General features: G+C 38.5%; 1 protein-coding gene across 2 annotated transcripts in view; it reads right to left on the bottom strand.

Annotated features, from left to right (window-relative positions):
• sorcs3b (sortilin related VPS10 domain containing receptor 3b) overlaps nt 1–23,804 on the bottom strand; it is a 44,537-nt gene that overhangs the window by 5,406 nt on the left and 15,327 nt on the right. For both annotated transcript variants that reach the window (XM_031307260.2, XM_031307254.2), the window contains exons 2-26: nt 22,942–23,009; nt 19,203–19,302; nt 18,878–19,036; nt 18,602–18,675; nt 17,707–17,771; nt 16,981–17,099; nt 15,260–15,349; nt 14,837–15,016; nt 12,891–13,037; nt 11,893–11,995; nt 11,435–11,511; nt 11,229–11,320; nt 10,306–10,413; nt 9,988–10,105; nt 9,663–9,796; nt 8,971–9,084; nt 8,152–8,323; nt 5,685–5,871; nt 5,246–5,379; nt 4,766–4,889; nt 4,342–4,454; nt 3,930–4,064; nt 3,110–3,209; nt 2,183–2,288; nt 1,906–2,066 (exon numbers count right to left, since the gene is read on the bottom strand). In XM_031307260.2, coding sequence (XP_031163120.1) covers nt 1,906–2,066; nt 2,183–2,288; nt 3,110–3,209; nt 3,930–4,064; nt 4,342–4,454; nt 4,766–4,889; nt 5,246–5,379; nt 5,685–5,871; nt 8,152–8,323; nt 8,971–9,084; nt 9,663–9,796; nt 9,988–10,105; nt 10,306–10,413; nt 11,229–11,320; nt 11,435–11,511; nt 11,893–11,995; nt 12,891–13,037; nt 14,837–15,016; nt 15,260–15,349; nt 16,981–17,099; nt 17,707–17,771; nt 18,602–18,675; nt 18,878–19,036; nt 19,203–19,302; nt 22,942–23,009 — 2,980 coding nt within the window. The remainder of the gene's footprint in view (nt 1–1,905; nt 2,067–2,182; nt 2,289–3,109; nt 3,210–3,929; nt 4,065–4,341; nt 4,455–4,765; nt 4,890–5,245; nt 5,380–5,684; nt 5,872–8,151; nt 8,324–8,970; nt 9,085–9,662; nt 9,797–9,987; nt 10,106–10,305; nt 10,414–11,228; nt 11,321–11,434; nt 11,512–11,892; nt 11,996–12,890; nt 13,038–14,836; nt 15,017–15,259; nt 15,350–16,980; nt 17,100–17,706; nt 17,772–18,601; nt 18,676–18,877; nt 19,037–19,202; nt 19,303–22,941; nt 23,010–23,804) is intronic.

Raw genomic sequence — 23,804 nt, 5'->3', positions numbered from 1 at the left:
GTTAATCATTCAGAACAATTTGTATTAACATCAATCATTACGTAATTTTTTTTTTTCTAAATATGTCAAATCCTGTTTTAAATGTTCTAATCATGTTTAACCTTTATAAAATTTGATCATGGTTCTAGCTGTACTGAGAATCAGTGACTACTCTCCTTCTTCTTAGAGCCATTTGGACTAAAATGAAAACACATAAAATCACTGAACCCAGACATTAATTAAAGTAAAACTGGTTAATGTTTTCCTCTGGTAGGGGACATGTTTCCACTAGCTGGAGCAAGATCTACTTTACAGGCAATAAAGAATTCGGTACTATTTCAGAAGGATGTAATAGCAATGTAACAATGTAATAGTGAATAATGAAGGCAATAGTCAAAATAGATGAATGATTACTGGACAGTGGCCTGCACTAGCAGACAGAGCTTATCATGTTCTTTGCTAAATGGATACAACAGGCTTGTATTCCAGCCTAAATGAGACTGGCTAAGAATCAAAGCAAGCTTCAGAGTATTAATGAAATCTTTAAACAGCAGGTTGTAAATTAATTGATTTAATCTAGCGAGCACCAAATCAAAAGGTCCCATACTGCTCTGCCCTTAAGTAAATAAACACTTTAGAAAGCAACCGAAAAGGAGTTCATTTGTTTCAGATCAGCGAGGACTTGGAATGGTAGAAACAGCTAAGAAATTAATAATGGCCAAAGTGCTGAGTGACCAGAAAATGGCCTGCAGCCCACATGTCTTTGTCAGGAGCACTGCAATGAAAGTTTTGTCAAATAATTCAGTGTCTGCAGGGACTGAATAGTTCTCATCTAAAAGCCATCACGGTGGATGTCAACCATAGCAATCAAAAAGTTAACTTGCCATCGTGATATCTGGTTACTGCTTTTGGCGTGCAATTTGCAAAAGTATGACATATTGCATTGATAAACACGTTCCAGCACCTTATACAGGTGTGCTGCACTTCAATGTACAGTCATATAAATAAAACAATCATTTTTTTCTCAAAACCAAAATACAGGTGCAATTTATTCAAAACATACGTTCAGTGATGTGTTTTAGGGCAATGCAATGTTAATCAGTATCAGTCTCTTACAGTGACAGTCATCCTTTAAATCCTGTGAGTGTCTGAGCAGGACACAGATATTAATATTCTGTATTTAATGTGGTCTTGGCAGAAAATATTGCATCACAGCTGTCATATACTGTAATTTTCCACATCCTGAAAAACACTGACTTGTATATTTGTTTTTTTAAGTAACTAAGTACATTTAATCAAACCCAATTCTGAGTTACATGTACTTTACTTGAGTATTTTAATTGTATTCCACTTTTATGCTTTTACTCTACATTTCAAAGGGAAATATTGTACTTGTTACTCCACTACATTTATTTGGTACCTGCAGAACCCATTGTGGCTGCATAATGAGTTTTTTTTTACCATTATACTGTAACTACATTTTCTTGATAATACCTACACACTTTTACTTTAAGAGATATTTTGCTGATTTAAATCCAGCTCTGTGTCATAATTTTGTTGCCTTTGTGTTTAGATGAATGGTGTTTGGCTTCCCTCCATAGCGACAGAGCTGGAGCAGCGGAGACCTGCCGAGACACAAAATGATGCAGACCTCCACTGGGCGTTCCATGTACTGGCGCCATGGAGGGAAGCCACACACTGTTCATCTTAACACACTGCCAACACAAATATGACACAGAGCTGGTTTAAAATCAGCAAAGTATCCCTTTAGGTAAGGTTTTTAATGTAGGAGTTTTACTTGTAACAGAGAATTTAAAATGTTGGTATTGCTACTTTTACTAAAGTAAAAAATCTTAATACATCTTCCACCTCTGCTTAAAATGCTGTATGTTCACATAATCAGTGTTAATGGTGTTGCTTACGTACCTCTGCTCCTAGCCTCCAGCTCCTTTTCCATGAGTTCCTTCGGAGAAGGAAACTCACTGAGCTTGACCTTGGACATGTTGTCGTTCTGACCGACTGTACTGATCACCTCCGGTTCCTTCTCATGACTGTCCTCAGTCTCAACATGGATCCAAGGGATTTTCCTAATGACAGGGAGATAGCGGAGCAGCTGTGTATGGTTTTCATCAACAACAAAGATACATTGTTTGTGATTTACAGGTGAATTCAATACAATTTACTTTCTTATGTAAGTGAACACCTTTTGAACTTGTAGATGAAGAATGCTGCTATACCAACAAACACCACGGTGAGCAGCATCAGCATGGCCGACCCACTGTGGATGGAGTTTGAATCCACAAGTGGTGCTGAAAAACAAACACAATAAATGAGCATCACATTTTGACCAAGACAAATGCTTTCTTTTTCTCCCAAAACCATGATATTACTTTCATCACCCCATGTCATGTAACAACTGCAGGTACAGTTTGAAGAGCTGCTCTCTGCATATTATCCCCTCAGGGTATTAAAAGGAACCTTTAGGAGGTCTACTGGCTCTCCCTGGGGTCTGTCATGCAGGTAGCGTATGCATAGTCATGGCTTTTTAAATGCTGAGATGCAATATTCAAAGTATTTCCCCCCACCTCCCATCTTTCTCTCCTTCAGAGAGAAGCCTATGAAGTCTATGACCTTTCTCGATCATTTTAAAGGCAACTTAGACCTTTGTATGCAGACACAAATGAAGACAGATCCGTTGGTGGATGAAAAGGGTAAAGGCACGCAGGGTTGATCGACAAGTTTTTGCGTTATGCTAATGACCAGGTGACCCTGCCGATTTCCTCAGTGCATACCAAATGCCTTCTTTGTCAATCATGTCATTGATTGGCTGACTTCAAAAGAAAACTACTGTCTCACAGCCTCAGGTGCAAAACTAATTCACTGTGAAATATATTTAAATCCTGTAATATACAGTATCATATACATCTCACAGGGAATACTTTTGTCTTTGTCTTATTTTTTTAGTGTTTGGGTAGAACTCAATGTCAAATCATTTAAAGAAAGACACGTGGCAAAACAAATGCACTGTAGACATACCATTTTTTATGTACCTGCAAAAGGTTTTTAAATGCAACAATTATATTGGTCCAAGTGTGCAGAAATGATATGCTAAGGTTACAAACAAACTTACCCAAGGTTTGCTGAGTCATGTACACAATAATGCGAATATCCGCTTTCAGCTCAAACTGGATCAGGCCTTGGTTCAGGGCAGTGACAAAAATATGCGATATCTGTTTGAGGTATTTAACAAAAACACAAAAAAAGAAAATAATAATATGCAAATAAAAAAACAACTCTGTAAGGTTAAATATCATAATGCTCGAATCATCTTATGAACTGGCAATTTATAACTAACACTTTCTTAAAAGAATAATTTGAGAAATACGTTTCTAGCTGGAGTTAGACGAAAATATTAACACCACTCATGTCTGTACGTTGCGTATGGAGCTTAAGCCGGGAGGCAATTAGATTAATTTAGCATAATGACTGTAAGCAGGGGGAAACAGCTAGCCTGGCTCTCTCCTGGCTCTCCATAGTTAAAAAATCACCTACAAATTTGACTAATTAACACCTTACAGCATTTAACGTCCCATTAAACCACAACTTGTCAACTTTACATTTCTATTGTGTACGGAATAAACAAACAATTTAATATGTGTTGATTTGTTAGCTTTAGAGCTTTAGATCTAACATATCTCTCAGCAAAAAAGCAAATAAACAAATGCTGAATTATTCTTTTAAACATTTTTTGGTTTGTTGGCCACTTTACATTCAGTAGCAGCTAGTATGCAAAAGTACATAAATCCAGGGCCTAAATCAATTTAATAAAAAAAAATTAATACCTAATGATGTCATACTGTATATGATTTTTGTGTCATATCAGTAGAAGTGAAACAGCTATTCTTAATACAAGTTCACATGATAATGTTATATATTTCTGGACATCTTACCATCTCTAGAGCCTCCTCACTCCCTCTTTTGTGCTCACTTGATGTTTGCTCATCAGGCAGGATAAAGAGCTCTGCTGTAGATGGAAGTCCAGGATACAAAGACACCAGCAGCTGATCTTCAGCAACACCAGACACCTGACCAACACAACAGGCAAGTATACAGTTTGAACTGATACTCCTAAACTTAGAGCATTAAAGTCAAAATTGACAACAACATTTTCACATCAGCTTCAATTCAAATTCACTCTAGACAACCGTGTAAGGTTACTGTCGTCAAAGATCAACTACAAAGAGACGCCAAGACTGTCGTATCAATACTGCACACAGGTATAAAATAGTAATGACCCTGAAAGCCACTGGTGGCTGATGTTGGCTCCAGGAAAGACCTCAGAGTAATATGGACTCAATGTACCTGTGACAGAACTGTCCGCACCAGCCGCCCTATGTCCTCCCTCCACTCTGGGATGTCAGGATTGTGCTCATCAAGAGCTGGCGAGAACGACAACAGCAGCGATCTGAAGAACTCTGACAAAAAAGCAAAGTGATGTCTTTAAGAATATAAATGTTACTTCTGGTTTCGTTTTTGATTAATCTGATGTGCAGTTTTGTCTTTTCTCATTTGGCAACATACGCATTGAAGTTAATTGCTTCTCAAAATCTTGTGTTCGCCTACTGTGACATTTTATTCATTAGATAAGTCCACATTGACATAAACGTGGCGCCGTTTGCAGCGTGGACCGAGAAGCATCATACTTTCCCCGAGATCGCATATTGCATATTCATGTAACGTGCATCGCACCAATTAAAGTGCTTTGAAGACTGTCTCCCCCACTCACCTTTAACAGTTATAACTTTTGAATCCTGCATTATAGTGCTCCCAGAAGCAACTTGGACCGTGACCTTGTTTTTTCCTTCTCTCTGAAATGTGTATGAGATGCTTCCCTCCAAGGTTATAATGGGCTGGATTTCAAAAAGGAAAAAAAAAAACAGAATTTCACAGAAAATCCTGCATCCTCTCAGCCGAATATAGAATACTACGTACATGCAGCCCTTGACAAACTGTATAATGAGGGGTTGCTGCAGTGAACAGAATCAACGTGATAAATAAATATGACCAGCCATCCTAGCTGGATCCTCCAGAAAGACAGTGCAGTCACGTGCAGGAACATTTTAAATGATTTGTGTTAAAGCTCTGTAGATTTACACTTTGTAAACAACAACGAAAGGACATCAAGAGGAGATGGAAAAGACTGCAGTAAACAGGACAAAAAAGTGTGTGTGGAACAATAGCGGGAGTGGGAGGAGAAGCTTCTCACCTCGGAGCTGTTGTCAAACCACCAGAAGAAGGCCAATGTTCTGGTGTGACTCGGCCAAACCACCACGGTCAGATTAACCTTCTTCCCCCTGATGGCTACAATAGGAGCAGAGAGATATACACGCTCCACTGGACCTGAGGCAGCAACACATACACCACCACACATACATGCATTACACATGTGTGCAAACAAATAAATGCAGGCATACGCAAAAAACACACAAATTCATAAAACACTGAGTATTACTTCGATCACAGCTGATGTACATTTAGCTCCAGGAGTGTTTATCCATTTTCCAAGGCTAAAATGCATAAAAGTAATACAACCATGACTGAAATGAAATTCAGCCGAGTGGGAACGTGACTATCCATGAAAGAGGAGAGATTCATGCTATGTGCACTGCCGCAGGAATGAGTAATGATGTTTCTTATTCACATACTGGTGATGTGTAAAAACAGTGTGCTGCTGTCAGATCCCTGGTTGTTTTCAGCAGAAGCTGTCACTCGGTAAATCCCAGTCGTTCTGTAGATGTGGTTGATGCCATCATCCGTCCTGCTCAGGTTAGAGTACGTGATCTTGATGCCGTCCCCGAAGTCTAGCTGGATGCTGGTCCTCAGCGAGTCTCCCTGTGAACAGATGGTAAGACATGGCATCTGTCACCGCGGCTTAGATCAGGATACTTCAATTAGACCACATACAAGTGAAGTAAGCACAGTCCACTAAGTGCTTTAGCTGAAATGACCTATAAGCCATGTCACAAACTCTCTGCAGGTGAATATGAATGGAAGGAGACAGAAACTCAACTGAGAAAAGAAGACTAAAGTAAAAGGAGAGCTACAGAGGGCGCACAGATAGCTCAGTTGGTAGAGCGGGCGCCCATATATAGAGGTTTACTCCTCAAAGCAGCGGACCCGGGTTCGACTCCAACCTGCGGCCCTTTGCTGCATGCCATTCCCATCTCTCTCCCCTTTCATGTCTTCAGCTGTCCTATAAAAATAAAGGCCTAAAATGCCCAAAAAATAATCTTAAAAAAGCTACAAAGGTCATGAAAGCGTCCCAAGGATTAGTCTATTATCTGGTGCCATCTCTCCAACTAATAAAATCATCCAAAACAAACACATATTCCCATTATTAAAGAGTATTTCACCAAATACATAAAAACATAAAAACAACAACAACAGAACAGCTTTTCTCACTATCTACTAGTGGCATTTAGCCATCTAGTTTAATTTGTGGTGCTCACAATATTTAAAGAATCAACAACAGCTTGTCTTTCTCGAGACAGTGTACCTGCTAATCTGGATAATTCACAGAACACTGTCAATAGTTTTTTTACAGTGATTATTTATTCAGCAGAAAGTATTTCCAATGAAAACGGTTCACAGTGAAATCTGAGGATTATCCAATAATGATACTGTTTGAACTTTTTATTTTGCCACAAATAAATTTTGATTCACCCCCATAGTGTTGGGCTGGAGGCAGAAATATCAGAGATATCTTAAAACCTGGGTAAATACAAACAAAATTATCTTTATGGCTACACTACAGGAAAGTGGGAAAGATGACTTAAAGCGTAACTCTCGCCAAAATGCAACCTAGGGTCTTTTTGTGAATATACCCGAGTCAAACTTTCGTTTAAAAGCATAATTAGGACGGAAACGGCTCTTTTAAGATTTACCGTATTCTCTTTTTCGGTCAAAAGCCTTTTGAATGGGAGTGCTAGGGGCACTACTATGATGGCATCAAAATCACTATTTTTAAAACACTAAGAAGGCTCGACACAACATGAAACTTTGCTCGAAGTATCACCAGGGGCTCTACACATGAACTCGAGCATTGAGCATTCAGAGATCGACTATTTTTTACTGGCTAGATGGACGGCGACCGGAAAAACCAACAGCTACAGTGAGTTGTTAAAACCTTTCTTTTTAGTAAACTCTGTGTACACAAACAATGTTCTCAATGCTCGAGTTCATGTGTAGAGCCCCTGGTGATACTTCGAGCAAAGTTTCATGTTGTGTCGAGCCTTCTTAGTGTTTTAAAAATAGTGATTTTGATGCTATCATAGAAGTGCCCCTAGCACTCCCATTCAAAAGGCCATTTGACCGAAAACAAGAATACGGTAAATCTTAAAAGTGGTATTTCCGTCCTAATTATGCTTTTAAACGAAAGTTTGACTCGGGTATATTCACAAAAAGACCCTAGGTTGCATTTTAGCGAGAGTTATGCTTTAAGCCATGCTAGTGGCTCTAGACTGAAATATCTCAACAATTATTAGACAGATTTACATGAAATTTGGTGAACACCTTCATGGTGCCCAGAGGATGTATCCTGACATTGGTGATCCCCTGACTGTTCCTCTTGCACCAACATGAGGTTGGCATTTTTGGTTTGAAAATATAATAGATTGATTGCCATGTAATTTGTACACACCTTCATGCCCCTCTAATAATGGTGATCCTCTGACTTTTCACTTAGTGCTATCAACATCGTAATTTGTCTAATAGTTAAAGGCAGAATGAGTAGGATTTGTGAACATAACATTGAAAGTTGGCCCCTCCTTCCCGGCAACGACACTAGCCAGTGAGCTATCATTAGTCTAGCTTTATGGGCGTAGTATTTGTTTCCAGAGAGGAGAATTTAGCGGAGCTTCCCAAGCTTCCGACTTAGACGACACTGATTACAGTGTCAGCCAGGGCAGAACAGAGCCCCGAGGGAGAAGAGGCAGAGGAGTGACAGCTGGAGGCAGAGCGAGGGGCAGAGAAACGCTCAGAAAGGTCCTGAACACAGCAAAATGACAAGAAAAGTCAAAATACAGGCAGAGGACAGGGTCTCTGCAGATACAGACACCGGCCGCCACACACTCTAGTGGGTCAGAAGTGATGATAGAGAGGGATTGGACTCACATCATCAAGGTAGACCATGAAAGTAACGTTGCTTCCAACAGTGGCGCTGAGCTCCCCTTGATTGGTGGACAGCCGGAGGCCTCGGGGTGGTCTGGGACGACACAACTGCCTTTTGGGCGAGTACACGTTCCTCCCTTCCTCCTTACAGTTATTAGACAAAACCTTTCGATACCTTTTGAAGCATAAAGTAAAAAAGAAAAAAAAGACAAAGTGTTCTGTCATAATCCCATATTGCATACTATTATGTACTATTTTCTAATTTTCATAAATCTATGTACTTCAGTGAATGGAGACTTGTGGCAATGGATATCAATCATACAGCAACTTATAATGCTACTGTCAATTAAATTTCACAAAGAGAAAGCAAAATGTTTTAACAAATATTTAATATTTTTTTTGGTTTTTTTTGTTTTGTTTTTATGTTTCTGGAACTGTTTCACTAGCATCCAGAATTGATTAAATTTTTTCCAGTTCTGAGCAGCTCCTCGGTTTCAATTCTGCAATTTGTTGTGGGACAAAAGTGTCAATCAACAGTACACAGATGTACAGTAGTATGCATACTGGCCTCTTTGAGTATACTTCATTGTGTCACTTTTTGAGTGTGAACACGTTGCATACTCAAAACTGGCTCAGAATTATAATGTATTATGGAACTGGGACACAGTCTAGGTTACTTTTTTCAGCTCATCTCAGAGGCTCTTTTCTGAACCACTGAGGAAGTGAACTATTATTTTATGTTTGTGTTCGAGACAACGTGACAAACAAGCTGAAATGGAATAATACTGTTTTGTGATGGATTGAACATTAGGGGCAACTTACCCTGTGCTGTTAAGAAAGCTTTGGCTGGTGCTGCAGCTTTTCGCCACACCGTTCGGATTAAACCAAAAAGCAGGGGAGCACTTCCCGCCTGCCTGGCGTTCCCACCCATAATCACTGCCAAAACAACACGATACTTCTTAAATGATAAATACTGCTACTAAAATAATCTAGCTTCTACAAGCTTTTGTAATGGGGCAAATGCTTTGCAGTTGGTGCTTCATGGCATAGTTTAAGACCATAACTAGAGACATGATTGTCAGACAAGCAGGATCAAACAGAATTTCAGACAGATGGATAAAAGATATTTAAAATTAATTTTGTGATTCATTATTAATTGAATTCTACTAAGTCACTTGACATTATGCAAATTACAGTAGCACGATTAAAAGTTCCAAACTCCCATCTACAATTTCAAAACTATAATTAGATTTGATGAATTCAGTCCTATTCGTTTTCCAGTAAATGTGCCATGTAAGATGAATATTAAGGCATATGAAGTTCTGCAAACTGATACTTCTGTTTTTGATTACAAATGTCTACAAGCAGTCGTAATTAAGTATAAGTGAATTAGGTTTTCAAAGGAGAGGGGGTATTTGGTAAACATGGTATGAAAGAAATTAAGGATCACTGAGGATAAAAGTCTCAGTTACAGTAAAGTCCCAGTTGGGAAAGCTGAGAAAAGAAGTCATTACCATTCAAAATCATAGGCTGTGCAGGGGCATGGCTCTGAGAAAGAGATCCTCGAATAGTCTTGGGCAAGCATGCAACGGTTGCCTGGTCTGCGCTTCATATAGGTCTGCTTCTCACCCATCACACACAGCTCTCCCTATCAAACAAATAAAAAGATCATGTAGTTTTTTTACAAGATTGAAAGAAACTCTGGGATGAAAAGATCGACAGAAAGAAAGATTTTTGTTCATGCATTAAGCAAGTGTTGCTGATGTGTGTTTACAGTGACGACAGACAAACATCTCTTGAAGCTGACACTAAATCAATAATGTTTAATATTCCTGTTACCTTGTTTTGCAGGTTCCATGTTTGATAATCTCCATCCATGCATCTCCTGCTAAAGAGGCCCTTGTAGTCGATCTTGATCAGCTGCCACTCCGACCGATGACTGAAGTGTCCAAAGAAACTAAAAAGTGATTCAACAAAACGTAAATTTCAGATGAGACTATTCTGAGATGAAGATATACACATTTCTGATGGTGTAACAACACCAAATGCAAATCTTACAAGTTAGGGACATCAGTACCTTTCTTTGTTTACATCCATAGAAGAGCTAATTCTTTAAGCCTTATAATATTTGACTGTACTTGTGTGTCTCTTCCTTACGTGATAATGTGATTGTCAGATTCTGGCTCCATTAACACTCCATCCACATACAGATGTGCCAAGGAGAAACTATGACGGTCCCATTTTTTTCCTTCGTCTAGACTGATCCTTCAGGAAACAAACAACAACAGATGTCAACGCATGAACATCTGTCCTTCTGTCTATGCATCCATGTTTATCTCTGTGCAGTGACTAAATATATTGTCTTCTCTATGCATATACATTAAACATCCCAAGCACAGAGGTTAAGCAGTGAAAAACAAGGCACAAAAAAATATGATAAAAGATTTCAGGTGATTTAGCTTTTGCCACAGTTGAAAAATTAAGCACCTCAGATTCTCTTTGATGTGAAAAATGATCTCGACACAGAGCTGAACAATAGAACAAATGTTCCTTGGCCCAGGGACATTTTTGAAGGTGACAAAACAACAGAAAAGAGAGACATGACTCAGGTTGTAACATTAGAAATAGATTTGGGGGGTTTCAAATCACCTTTCCTAGAGCTTAATCACTTTTGACAGGGCTGTAATATGCAGGGACATCAAAGTAGATAGTGTTACAAAGCGCCTGCAATATGTGGAACTTATGAGTGCATTCTCAGTCTCATATTTCCACCCTGCTCCACTTTTCATTTACATAAAAGCACTCAAACCATCATATCCAACCAAGAGTACAAAGCCATAACAGACTCTCTGCTGTTGTAAATGATTCTGACAGTTCTGAAGCTGCAGTGCCGATACAATAATCATGCAAACTTGGCCCATCAGCATTTCAAAACATTAAATGTAATCATATGCTGCATCAAACACAGAAAAGAAACCTGAAATTATACCCAGGTAATTTCCCACTACAAGTCCAACACCTACAGTTCATACCTACAGTAATTATGATGTCAGCTATTGTTGAGCAGTAGCTACACCTACCATAAGTGTCGAATAGGCTTCGCTGCATGTAAGACTGCCAGCAAAGCCCCTCCATTGTCAAGAAACCAAACGTTGTGCTCTTCATCAAAAATCTGTATTGGTGCACATTGAAAAAACACATTTGCTCTGCTCATGACAGCTCACTTTCAATAACAATACATAATCTGTTTAAGGTAAACGCATGCAGTGTGTGTGTGTAGACCCACCTGTCTCCAGCTATTTCCTGCATCAGATGTTATAAACATCCCAAGGTTAGTGGAGGACAGCTCTTTTCCGATATTCCCTGAGTACAAAAACATGAATAATTTCACTCAGTGTGTATTTACATAGCAAAGACTCCCTAACACACAATGCACAATCCCTATGCACAATCACCTGATAAAATCGTCAGAGTTATTTTGTGAATCCATACATGTCCTCATTTTCCACTAGAGGATATGTTTATGTCTGCAACCTAATCATCTCACCCAAAATATGAGATTTAGGAGTTGAAGTTTCAGTATCTGATTTCAATGACAGAAAGAGGGCACTGTGTGATTAGTTTTGTGTGTGTTTGTATTTGCACTGCTAAAATGCATTTTTCTGAGAAAGTAGGGATACCTCTGGTCTAATCTGATCAGTTTATTCTATAAATTGAATGCACTTCCTTCAGGTAACTCTATACCTGTAGCCACAATGATTCCTGGCACAGACTTTTTGCTGGTGATGGGTCCAGACGTGTAGGGATTCTCCGACATCTCCAGATGAAGATGCAGCGAACAAAATGGCTGTCAACAAAACGGATTCCAATGGAGTACAGGTTGAGACAATATTTATCAGACAGATCTTCACAGAAGCACTTATAATTAGCTTTGCCTTCAAACTATGCTTCCTGTTGAGAGGAAAGTGCTAACATTTTCAGATAGCATTTATAAAACAAAGATACTTTGTTCCTCTCATCTCCTCTGCCTGGAATAAAAAGACAAAAAAATGGCTGAGGGGACACAGAGGGCATTTGAATTGTTTCATTCTAAAGCAAACAAGGCATGTAATTAAAATTCTCAAAGATGCACAGATAAAACTGGCAAAATTGATTCAAATCATTTTCACTCATCTCTCAGACTAAAGCACATTGAAAAACATCAATACAGCTTTTCAAATAGCAGAGGTTTGACGGGGGTCAGAAAGTAGACAAGAGCAAAATGGTCATCTGTATGACAAGGATGAATGCAGTAACCTGCTATTAACTGAACAATTTACATTATTTTAAACAGACTATAAAGAACATACTGACTGGATTAGATTAATATCATATATGCTGAATAACAACACAGAAGCATAATGTAATTCAGTGTAATCTAACATTCATTAGTCCAGTGTGACTACGGGTAGTAAATTGAAATCACAGAGGTTAATGGAAAGTCTGGACCCCTGAAACTATACACGATGACACTCTGTGCGTTACACTGATAATGAGAATATTCCAGCCGAGCATCTCCTCGCCAATTCAGGAGGGTGATGCTGAAGCTGGCGCCTCGCCCTTTGCAAATATGACTCGGAATTAAAAGAACATCCAAAGCACAGCTGATGAGGTTGAAACATTTGATAAATGATATGTTTCATAAGCTTCCTTTTGCATGAATAAGAGCATTCATTCACTCCTGCCCAAAGGCTCAAGCTCACCAGAATGCAGTGAAGGTTATTTCCAGCCACATCAGCGGCAGGAGCTGGCAGCAGGGCCCATGTTTGTCCCTTGTTGTATGTGATGAAAGTCTTGATATGATTGTCCAACAGTTTGTTGGCAAGATACATGCCATTTATCCCCTCAACCTGCGAAGGAAAACAGCAAAGATGCATTTATTGTCTATGGTATTTTCCCGATGTACAATAACAATCATATTCATGGTGCTTTAGAGCTAAGAGGATTACTCGATTAGTAGATTAACAGAAAATTAAGCATTCAGACCCTTTACTGAAGTAGAATAAGCAATACCACTGTGTAAAAATACTCTGTTAAAAGTAAATGTCTTGCTTTCAAAATGTTAAAGTAAGTACAGAAGTATTATTAGCAAAATGTACTTAATGTATCAAAAGTATTCTGAAAGGCACTTGTCACTGTTATTATTGTTTTTATGTTTGTTCATTATTATTATTATTATATAAAGCCTGACATCCTATTGCTCTGTGTGTGTTGCGGTTCTTAAAATCCCTTCGCGACCCGAACAACAGGCTTTGAGATAGCAAGCTACACGCTGAAAATGGCAAGTTCTGAAGAAAATTTGGATCGTGCAGTAAGGTTATATGTATATAATAATATGTTTACGGCATTTACTATCTAAATGGGAAGTTTTTGGGACCGACTGGCGGGTATTTGGTATGGACAAACTACACACTGCGATACACTGCTAAGAGCAAATTACATTTAACATGTATACAGCTAATTTAAATAGCTTACGTTACTGTTTTGTGTTAACTGTATTGTGTGAACAACTTCATTTAATAATGTATGTGGCGTTTTCTTTTGCAGGGTGCAAATGTCCCACTAAAACAAGTTCCTTGCCGAGACCATTTTGCAGAGCCACCTTGCTGCGTCCAGAACTTAGCGCCGCCCCCAAGACAATTGTGATTGGTTTAAAGAAATGCAAACAACCAAGACCGTTTTTCTCTCCTATCCTGGAATGTCCACAGCGCTGTGGAGTAAGGTATAATTATTACCTCTCAAAAGTAGTATAGCAGAAGTACAGCAGCATAAAGTAGAAATACTCAAGTAAAGTACCTCAAAATTGTACATAAGTATTTGAGTAAATGTACTTAGTAGTAGAAAAGAGATACAAAATATGTATTAATTTAATGATTAAATAAGGTCTCCAAACTTACCTCAATTATAACTTGTCTCCTGCTAGTTGTACTACAGCACTTTAAAAAAATAAGCATATGCCTATTTTTGAAAATATTTTTGTATCTCTTTTCAGTGTTGTAGTTTGTAGACGGTCCCTAGGCACTTGTCTTGCCGTCTCAACACCGGAACTAAACAGAGCTGAATTAGCACAACTTTTATGCATTTCTTTCACATCTACTGCAGTCAGATTCATTGTTTTCACTCGGAAGGAATCACTTCACATGGGTAGGCACTTGTAATGACATTTCGAACATGTTAAGAGGCTAAAAGCACTTTTAAAACTTTCAGGTTTCAGCCTCCTGGGTGCTAACGCTAGCAGGAGGATAACACTGTATAGGCAACACCGATTGTTTTCGTTTTTCTCGCTACTGACAGCACTCCAAATTTACAAACAAAAGAGCTACGTGTTGATGAGGATTTGCTGCTTTTCTTTGTTTTATATCACATTAAAATTAATATCTTTGGCATTATTACATTGATCAGTTAAACAAGCAATTTGAATATGTCCCCTCAGGGTCTGAAAAATGTTATAGACAAAACGACTAATCAATTAATGGAGAAAATAATAGCCAGATTAATTGAAAATTAAAATATTTGGTAGTTGCTGACCTACTTTAATTACAATCACAGGTTAAACTGAACAATGTTTTCTACTACTATGTGGAATAAGTAAAAGAGGCATTAGTGGTGCAGTGACAGCAGCAGCCCATGAACAAGACTAACTACGCACCTTATAAAAGTCAACCAGTAGATTACCGGCAGGTCCTCTGCTGGTTCTCAGGTTCTCTAATGAAAGGGTGAAGTAGACCCCGGGGGAGTCTGAGATATACAGGCTGTAGGTGTTGTTCTGATTCCACTCCTGGACTGCAGCAAATACCTGCTTCTCATCTGTACTGATTATATGCATGTCCTGTAGGGAGGTGTTGATGAAAGAAAGTGAGACAGATGAAAAGAGAGAACGGGTGAGAATGATAGGTTCAAGTGAGCAAACACAGAGAAGCCATGTATTGTTGAAGAGTTTTTTACTGTAATAAAGTGTGCAATTTTTTTCACAAAATAACATTTGTACGACTTGTATTCTACAAGAGAAACACTAATCATGTTTCTCTATTATAATACTTTTATATTTTTACAGTTATGTGGTGTTGCTTACCTTTGGGAGACAATATTTAGGTAATTTCATCCGCTTGAAGGATTCTCTCATGTAGGAGACAAAGTAGCTGGCTCGTCCTGACTTGGTTACCTTTGCAATGAAGTCAAAGAAGTTTTGTCATTCTTTAAATAGACCACATATACATGTTTTAGTGTCGCTTCACCTAACACCTCTATTGTTAGGTCAGTGACTCGTTTATTTGCATTTTGATTGATGCCATGAGTTTTTCCTACATAGAGAGGACTATATAGACTTTCCAGAAAAGGAAAAAACAAATTGGGATGGGAATTTGCAATACATGACTGACATGACCAGAATCTTGCAATTTTACTCCAGTGTTAAAAGCAGACTAAAATTACAAGCACAACAGAAATTGCACGTATTATAATTATCTCAATTAGTCTAACGCTAAGAGGCACTGAAAATTGTGTTGCTTTATCTGAAGTGTGTCTTGAAGATCTTAATGCACTAACACTTTCCCGTCCACTTACAGGGCAGAGCAACACTACTTGATTGCTTATTTTCTAATCAACTAGAAGGATGGTGTTTGTCCCCCAACACACTACATTAGGGCTCTAATGGAATAATCTATCGAAAATCAATGAGCTGCATTTTCCCAGGCCACATTTTTGAGGATGTTGCACTTGGCTGTTCCTTCTCTCCCAAGAGACTTTGGAGGTGTTGAAGACTGCTTATTTCGTTGTAGCCCAATCGATAACCTCATTACTCTTTGTCAAGTTAAATCCAACTGCCCCGAGCAATGAAAGTCACAAGAAAGTCATCTGTGCCACCACAGCGCCGCGCAGACACTCTCTGTGTCCAGTTATTTTCACCAGACATCTTCCTCGTGTCTGCCTCTGCCTTGACGGTCAATCTCATCTCAGCTAAATGCAATTTGGGCATTTTATTGAATCACCATTTCTGAATCACGCTGTGATATTTTTTTTCTCATACATTTTCATTCTTACATCACAGCCATTCCAATCAAGTCTGTGGATTAAGTGTGTTGAAAGTGAAACTGGGTCACTGCTAAAGTGTTGCCGCTGCAACATCATATCATATCAGAAGATTAAATCTGTGGATAAATAAATTAAAATCGAACAGCAAACATTTAGGGGCGTTTATTTGAAATGTAAGAGTGCAGAGTGATTTACTACAAACACTGAACCCTAGAAAACTATATCATTTGAGTTTTTTTTATTTTCCTGAAACTTAGCTGGAGTCTAACAGGATGAGCAGATGCATCAAGGCTGACCAGCAGAGAGAAAATTACTTGAGCTGTGGATGGAAATCAATGACAGCTGAGGGCATTTGAAAATTAAATTTCTAATGATGACCCTGACTGCCAGTGTCTAATTGGAGTCAAAGTCAGAGTGAATAGTAATAAGGACACCAACCTGTCTATTCACAGTTCCTTTGCCGTGTGATCTCAGCTAGCAAACACATTTTTCAGGAATGGAGTATGTCTGTGCGGAAACTCAAATACTGAGCGTGCCTTCACATGAACGAGACAAAACATAATCAAAACACACATTGGGCAAGTGGGGAACAGGTGTGTTGGGGAAAGCCATTATGTGGGTTTTGATGGAAAAGCATGAACTGGATGCACAAGAGACCAAAAAAATAAAAAAAAGAAAAATAAAATCAAAGTTCAAGAAGACAGAAGCCTTTGCGTGAAAAGATGCAAGAGAAAAAGAAAAGTAATCTATTACTATGCAAACCTGTGTGAAAACGTATTCATCCTGCACAACCAGTGAGTTGGTGTCTACATGTCCAGGAAAGAGGTACAGTCTGTTGCCTTCTGTGCATCGTTGGGCTCTGCACTTCACATACTGGGCGCCTGGAGAGAGGCGAAAGGAAATCAATCAGAGGTAAATTACAAACATTTACACCTTTAAAGCGTACTCTGTATGCACTGGAGCAGCTAGACATTATGCATAATGCTACACATAGTTCACAGTCCTGAAACAACTTTAATCTAAGCTAACTAGAGAAATAATGTAGAAAATATGCAACAACTACTACTACTACAGTAGACAGTTGGCCCTTTTGCATTTCAAATTAGCTGAGATTTAAGACTAATGCAGTATTTATATGAGACAAGAAGAGTTTGTATGCTAATTCAGAGACAGATTTTCTCACCACAGGATAAATATGAGTATATTTTCCAATTCAGGAAACCCCTGTAATTGGTTTGACAGAACATACCATGCTTTTTAGAAGGGGGGAGTTGAGATTTGCCTATGAGACACAGGGGATAGATTAAAGAGAAGAAACATCCATCAACCCACTAAAACTCTCCGTTTTTGTCAGGAGACACCTATTCTGCTTTACTAGACTTCAGGGACCAATCTGAACAACAGAACTTTCCCGTGACCTCGCTCTAAATGAAAAGCAAGGGGTCCTGTGGGTCTTGCTACAGCGGCGGACTGGAGTGCAGCACTCACGGCCTTTTGCGATGCGCGTCTCGATGTGGACCACATCTGATTCTCTGTCCAGCCCCATTACCGCCCTTGAAAGAGTGTGAGGAGGAGAAGATAGATGGAGCAGACAGAAGTGGAGATGGGGAAGAAAAGGGAAAATGAGAATGAGATAAAAGATAGGGAGGTCAGGTTCAGTATCACCTCTGCAGATGGACATCCCTATTCTGTGAAACCCGTAGAAAGATGTCTTTATCTCTTGTAAATCAGCCAGTGTAGAATCTGCGCCACCAGCGGCAATTAATCTCAATGTACCAAAGCATCAGTACAGGACCCAAGAACAATAGGTATTCCGAGACATAGCTACCATGGCAAATGTGTGTTGTTATGAAATTGTTGGTGGCTGTAACACCAATGTGAAAAATAACTATCTGACATAATGTGCATGAAGAAATGGTTTTCAAGAGCACAAATAATGCATTGTTTCGGATTCCGCTATACCTGCTGCGCTGTTCTTATTTATCTAACGTCCCGCTGTTCGTGCATGTGGAGAGGATGTCCTCCAACCAATGCCCTTTCTTTCGCAGCTAAAAAACACTCTTGGGTTTGACACGTGCCATGACAAATACGGATACATGGGCTCACATCATTATTCAATGCCTTGTGCCCAAGCAGTCGAGATTACTAAATGACAGCGACAACAAAAACAGCATGTCATGTTTGTGCTATGGAAAAGGAAGAACAATATTTCTTCAGGTCTACGTGACATGGATATAATCAGTTTTGTGCTTGACTGCCATGGGGGAGACCTGTTTTAGACAATAGGTCACTGGATCCTTCTGGCAGCATAGGGGTCATGAACACTATCATTATCCAAATTACAATCAATCACTATAGAAAAATAGGATGCATGTAATCATACCAGTAGAATCGTCCTGGCATCACATTGTCGTGAACAAGCTGCCATTTCCTCCCAAAGTCCATTGAACTGTACAGCTGCAAGATAAAATTGGGCCCCATCTTCATCACACTTAAATGTTTGAGGAGGAAGATAATGTTAATGAGCAGCACAGCCATCATCACATCCACAGCAGAATCACAAAAATAAATAATACATAATAATAAATAAAATAAAAAACAAAACAGGTTTCATTTCATACCATATATTATCTTCATTATGGATTCACTCAGAAGCTACCTTGTTGTCATGACTGTAAGCCAGTATCCAGTTCTCCTGTGCAGGGTGGAAGAGCAGGCTCAGGATATTGAAGTTAATAGGATGCTTCTCAAAGCTTGCCCCTTCATCTGAACTGATGAGAACAGCGCTCTCTACCTCTGGGTCGCTAAGCATCATTATCTAAAGTACAGAGGGCCAGACGAAGGATAGGCATTAGAAGAGGGAGAGAGAGACAGAGATACTGTCATTTGGCAGCAATTTAAAAAAAAAAAAAATGTAATTTGATGTCAGGAACGTGCTTGTGAGAGATCAGACAGAGAGATAAAAGCAACAGGGAAATGCTGACCTTCTGTTTGTTGGTGGGGCAGACGTACAGGTAACTTAAAACTGTCCTTGAGCCCACTTTGTCGTTGAGTTTGGTGTAGGTGCTTCCATAATCAGAGGATCTGGACACAAACAAACAAAACATGTTGTATGTAGGATGAAAAAATCCATTAGAGACTTGCCTGAGACAGATTTTAAAGCACCATACCAGTGGTTTGGCATTCTTTAGCCGATTAACTGCAAATCAGTTATCCTTCGCATGACTGCATCTCCAAAGCATACCATGCGTTTTTAGATTGATTTTCTACCTCTCGGGCAGCCTTTTGTGTTATGGATATCAACTTGCAGAGCTAGAGACTAGCTTCTTGCTAATGTGTTATTTTTGTTTGTGTTGCTCTTATAAAGCACTTTGATGCAATCCTGCAAGAAATGTGCCATGCTAAAAAAGTGAGTCATTATTCCACTAGTCATCTACTGTAGGTGTTCAAATTATACAAAGGACCAAATGGGAAAAAATAACACGGAAAAACACACTCACTAATGAAAGAGTCTGCTCTTTATTCAACCAACATTTTTCATCAGCACAGGGTGACAGTTGAATAAAAAGAGCTTTCAAGTAGTCAGTTAGTGTTGTAGAGATTTTACAGAAATGTGCTGTACAAACAGACTGATTCATTCAATGAATAACTGTTGAAGAAACCCTGCAGAGGTTTTGACCACAAATAAGATTAGTAAGTAACTAAAGCCTGCTCAGAAAGTAGCTGGATTTCTTAAGATAACGTCACAAACTAATTTACATAATATATAAATATAGATAGGTATACAGTACACAAGACTTTGAAAAATGAAAGTAGTCAAGCAAAACTTAACTGACGGTACAAGCTTTAACATTAGCCATTATTATTTTTCAACCTGCTATCATCTCATTAATATTCACCTCCAATTTCAAAAGCCTTATATGTAGGATGTTGTATAAATATCATGAATAGTGAGAATCCAGACACTGGAATAAACTCTTGGAAACTCAAACGAAAATAGTCATGTACATAATTTACACCAACACCAAGAAAAAGGACAAACAATGGAAAGCAGGGATTAATCGATAAACGGACATTTACATTCATGTTATTTCAGGCTGAAGATTGGTTTGTTGACTGAGAAATATTATCTAAACAAGTTTGAGGAGTCCAAAAAGTCTAAATTTAGTGAGAAAGTTGCTAAGACAGTAATGCAAATGTATTGTGTATGCATGCTATAAAATACATAGACTACCTGTACATAGAACAAGATGAACAAGTGAAATACTTTGTATTGATTAAATAAATAAAATGAATGATGAATAAATGAATAAATGAAATGATTAACAATCAGTGGCAATAACAGTGCAATAAATGTAGAAATGCACCATCAAAAGACAGAAAGTAGAAGATTTATGGATTTAACAATGCAGGTTTAAAAAAAAAAAATAAATAAATCAACTTTGCAAATGTTTTATTAGAAAGGACATGCATACAACAGGTTTGTTAGACCTCACAATGAACACTAGTGTCAACATAACATCCCAAAACTCAGCAGGGACATTTAGCATATTTTGTTTAATGGAGAGGGAAAAAAATTATTAACGTATTAGCGCACAGGCGCTAATCTGAAACTCCTCCTTACCAGTGCATAAAAAGAAAGCTCTAAGATAAAAAAAAAAAGAAATGCATTCACAGAGTTGCAATCACATTTCTTTTGAAAACCAATGAGAAATATGGATATGAAGAGAAGCACATTGCAAGTATGTTAGCTTTCTGCATTAAAATGGTGGCATATTCATTAGGCTTTTCCTCTCGCAACTATAATACCATTCAGCAAAATGTAGCTTTGACAAACATATTATGCAGACTAAATATTCACTTTACACATGTCAACCAAGTCTTTGCAAGCTGGATTTCATGCTACACTGACATGTAATGAAACTAGCCTGCAAGATAGGAAATCCATTTATGAACCTCAGGTATGTTTTGGAAAATGGTCAACAGTAACATAAGTGTATACAATAAATTCCATTTGCAGTAAATGGACTGTAAACTCCAACATGAGCATAGCCCTTGAATACAACAACATTCTGAGTCAAGAACACATTATATATAGCATATTTTCATGCTGGTAGATGTTTGTACATTGAAGATGGTGAGGAAGTAATTTAAAAACATCCTTTCCAGAGCAGTGGTATAATCCTTTCATGCTGTTTTTTTATTATGAATTAGTGGCCTTTGGTTCTCTCTGTTTTTAACTGACTTAGATATTTAGTTTCATATTTTTGTATTCAGTTTTCTTTTCAGCAGGGGAAGTTTAAGTGTGGTATTTCTGTTACTATAGCGCAATAAATTAGCACACAAAGCTGACAAATACACACTCTCAGTTCTACCTGAGTGCATCCAAATGTAATTTCACTGCATAATTGGATAGATACCCAGTGTCTGCTATCATTGTCTGTGCATTAATCTGAATCGTCCCATTTGATGTTGAAATTGTTTACAAAGACTTACCCCTCAACACATTTGTATTTGTGCTTAAGTAGCCTACTCCTTTCAGTTGGCATCTTTGATTGAGGCTGTGAAAGAAAGCCTCTTAAATGATGTCATTACATCGTGAAGTTCTGTGAAGAAAGAGTAGCCATCTAAAAACACAAAGGGACTTGATGTGTGTTTAGCTTTTGCAAGTCACCCATTGATCTGCACATTGCATTCTGCCACCAACAGTGGCCTGGAGCTGTAGTCATAAATCATTTATTGTGTTATCACAGAAATCATTTACTCCCGTTTCTTTTCATAACATTCAGATCTCTGCTTTTCTAATACCTATACTAAGAGCCTTTGTGCACCCCCTGAGGTACACTCTAATTTAGTCGTGGTGCTATTGTTAAGCAGACACCTTGATGATGGAAGACCTCCTGTACACAATATGGGATTTCAAAACGTGTCAAGTCGGGTGTAAATCTTAGCGGCGCCTCTGGTGAAACAGATATTAATTTGAAACTCTATGCTTGGCGGACTGATGGTCTCTTTCACGTGTATTTCAGAATGAAATGAGTTCTCTGCAGGCTATGAGAGAGGTGAGAAAGAAGCCATATCAGAGGGCTGAATTGGCCTCTGTGGTATAATCCTTAATGAATTCCATTCTTATTTATGATCTGACAGGGCACTGTAACTCACCTCTCAATACATACTGAATGAAATGACTACAGATATACAGTAGCAATTGCATGTCAATTGCTTCTGAAACAAAAGGTTACAGATGACAATCAATCAAAAAACTCCATCAGGAAGTTTCTAGGTCAGAGGAAAACAGACACCAAAAAAGAATCCTTCTGATAAGTCTTCCGGTTTACCTCTCAAAAATAGCCTTTCAAAAAGTTTCTTTGCTGATGATGGACATAAAATAGGTTGGGCATTTTTTTAAAGGTTGTTTTTCAGTTGTGTTATTTATGACGCTGAAGGAAGCAAAGATGAGAATATTTCCTTCGGAACTACTTCAGATTGCTTTATTAAAACATACTTCATATTGGCTTCCAGTGTAACTTGATTGTTCATTTCCTAGCAAGTAAGAACACTATAAATCACACATGCACTATACTGCACTCTCTATGAATATATTATACTTATTGTTTTTTTGGGCTGTGCTCTGGCATCTTTAAAAAAAATCCTTGCAATGATGCCATAAACTTTCTATTTAGATGGAAAAGGAAAAATAGCAATGATTAAAAACAAACCTACCTCCAGAGTGAGCTCTCAGTAACAGCCCCCAGGTTGAAGTCATACAACTTAGTCAAGATCAGGATCACCTGCAACATAACAGCAACAGACATGCTTAATTACATGCCAACATCTGCACTAAAAAGCTTTTGCGTAAGTGCCTCACCAGCATACTTACCTGTCTACACCTAATGACATGGAATGATTACAACATGTCTGCTACATCCCTTTACTAATAAATATCAGCGTCTTACACTATGTTATCCCAATGACAAGTGATCCTCATGTTGTCAGGAGATGTCAGTCTCCTAGTGGCAGGATCTAAAGAAAATCCATGTGGGCTTTCAAGAATTGTGTCTGTAACTCATGTGGAATGATACCTACATAACAGCAAAATCTGAACACAATTGTTCACTGAACAATGAGAAGAAATGCAGTCAGTGGCTTCACCGCACAACCCTCTCTCCTTTCCTTTTTTCTTCTGTTTTGCTTTTACCTTTAAAATAGTGAAGTAAGCTGCAAAAGCATAAACAGACGTTGATGTCAAATGTTGCTGGAAGATGTTATGTCACTCATTTTACTTATTGGAAGATGTCCAGTTCCAGTTTTGGCTAAATGCTTTTGCGTGTTCTCTGAGGAAACAAAAATGTGGCCCATAAAAGCCTGCCAAGGCGTAGAGGGCAGAGTGAAATGGTGTGCAAACGAATTATTGTCACTCCAATGGTATTATAAATGACTTGCCATGGGGGATGCTCATAGCTCAGGATAGAAAGGGGCGTTGGGGTAGAGAGTTTAGGGCAGGGCATGAAGGGAGGGAGAAGGAATGGTATATAATAATCAAGGAGCAGGGACATGGCATAATATGACGAATTAAAAAAAAAAAA

The sequence above is a fragment of the Sander lucioperca genome, chromosome 15 (assembly GCF_008315115.2).
Source record: "Sander lucioperca isolate FBNREF2018 chromosome 15, SLUC_FBN_1.2, whole genome shotgun sequence".
NCBI classification, from domain to species: domain Eukaryota; kingdom Metazoa; phylum Chordata; class Actinopteri; order Perciformes; family Percidae; genus Sander; species Sander lucioperca.
The sequence above is the reverse complement of the archived record's forward strand: the minus strand, read 5'-3'. Positions and strand labels throughout refer to the sequence as shown.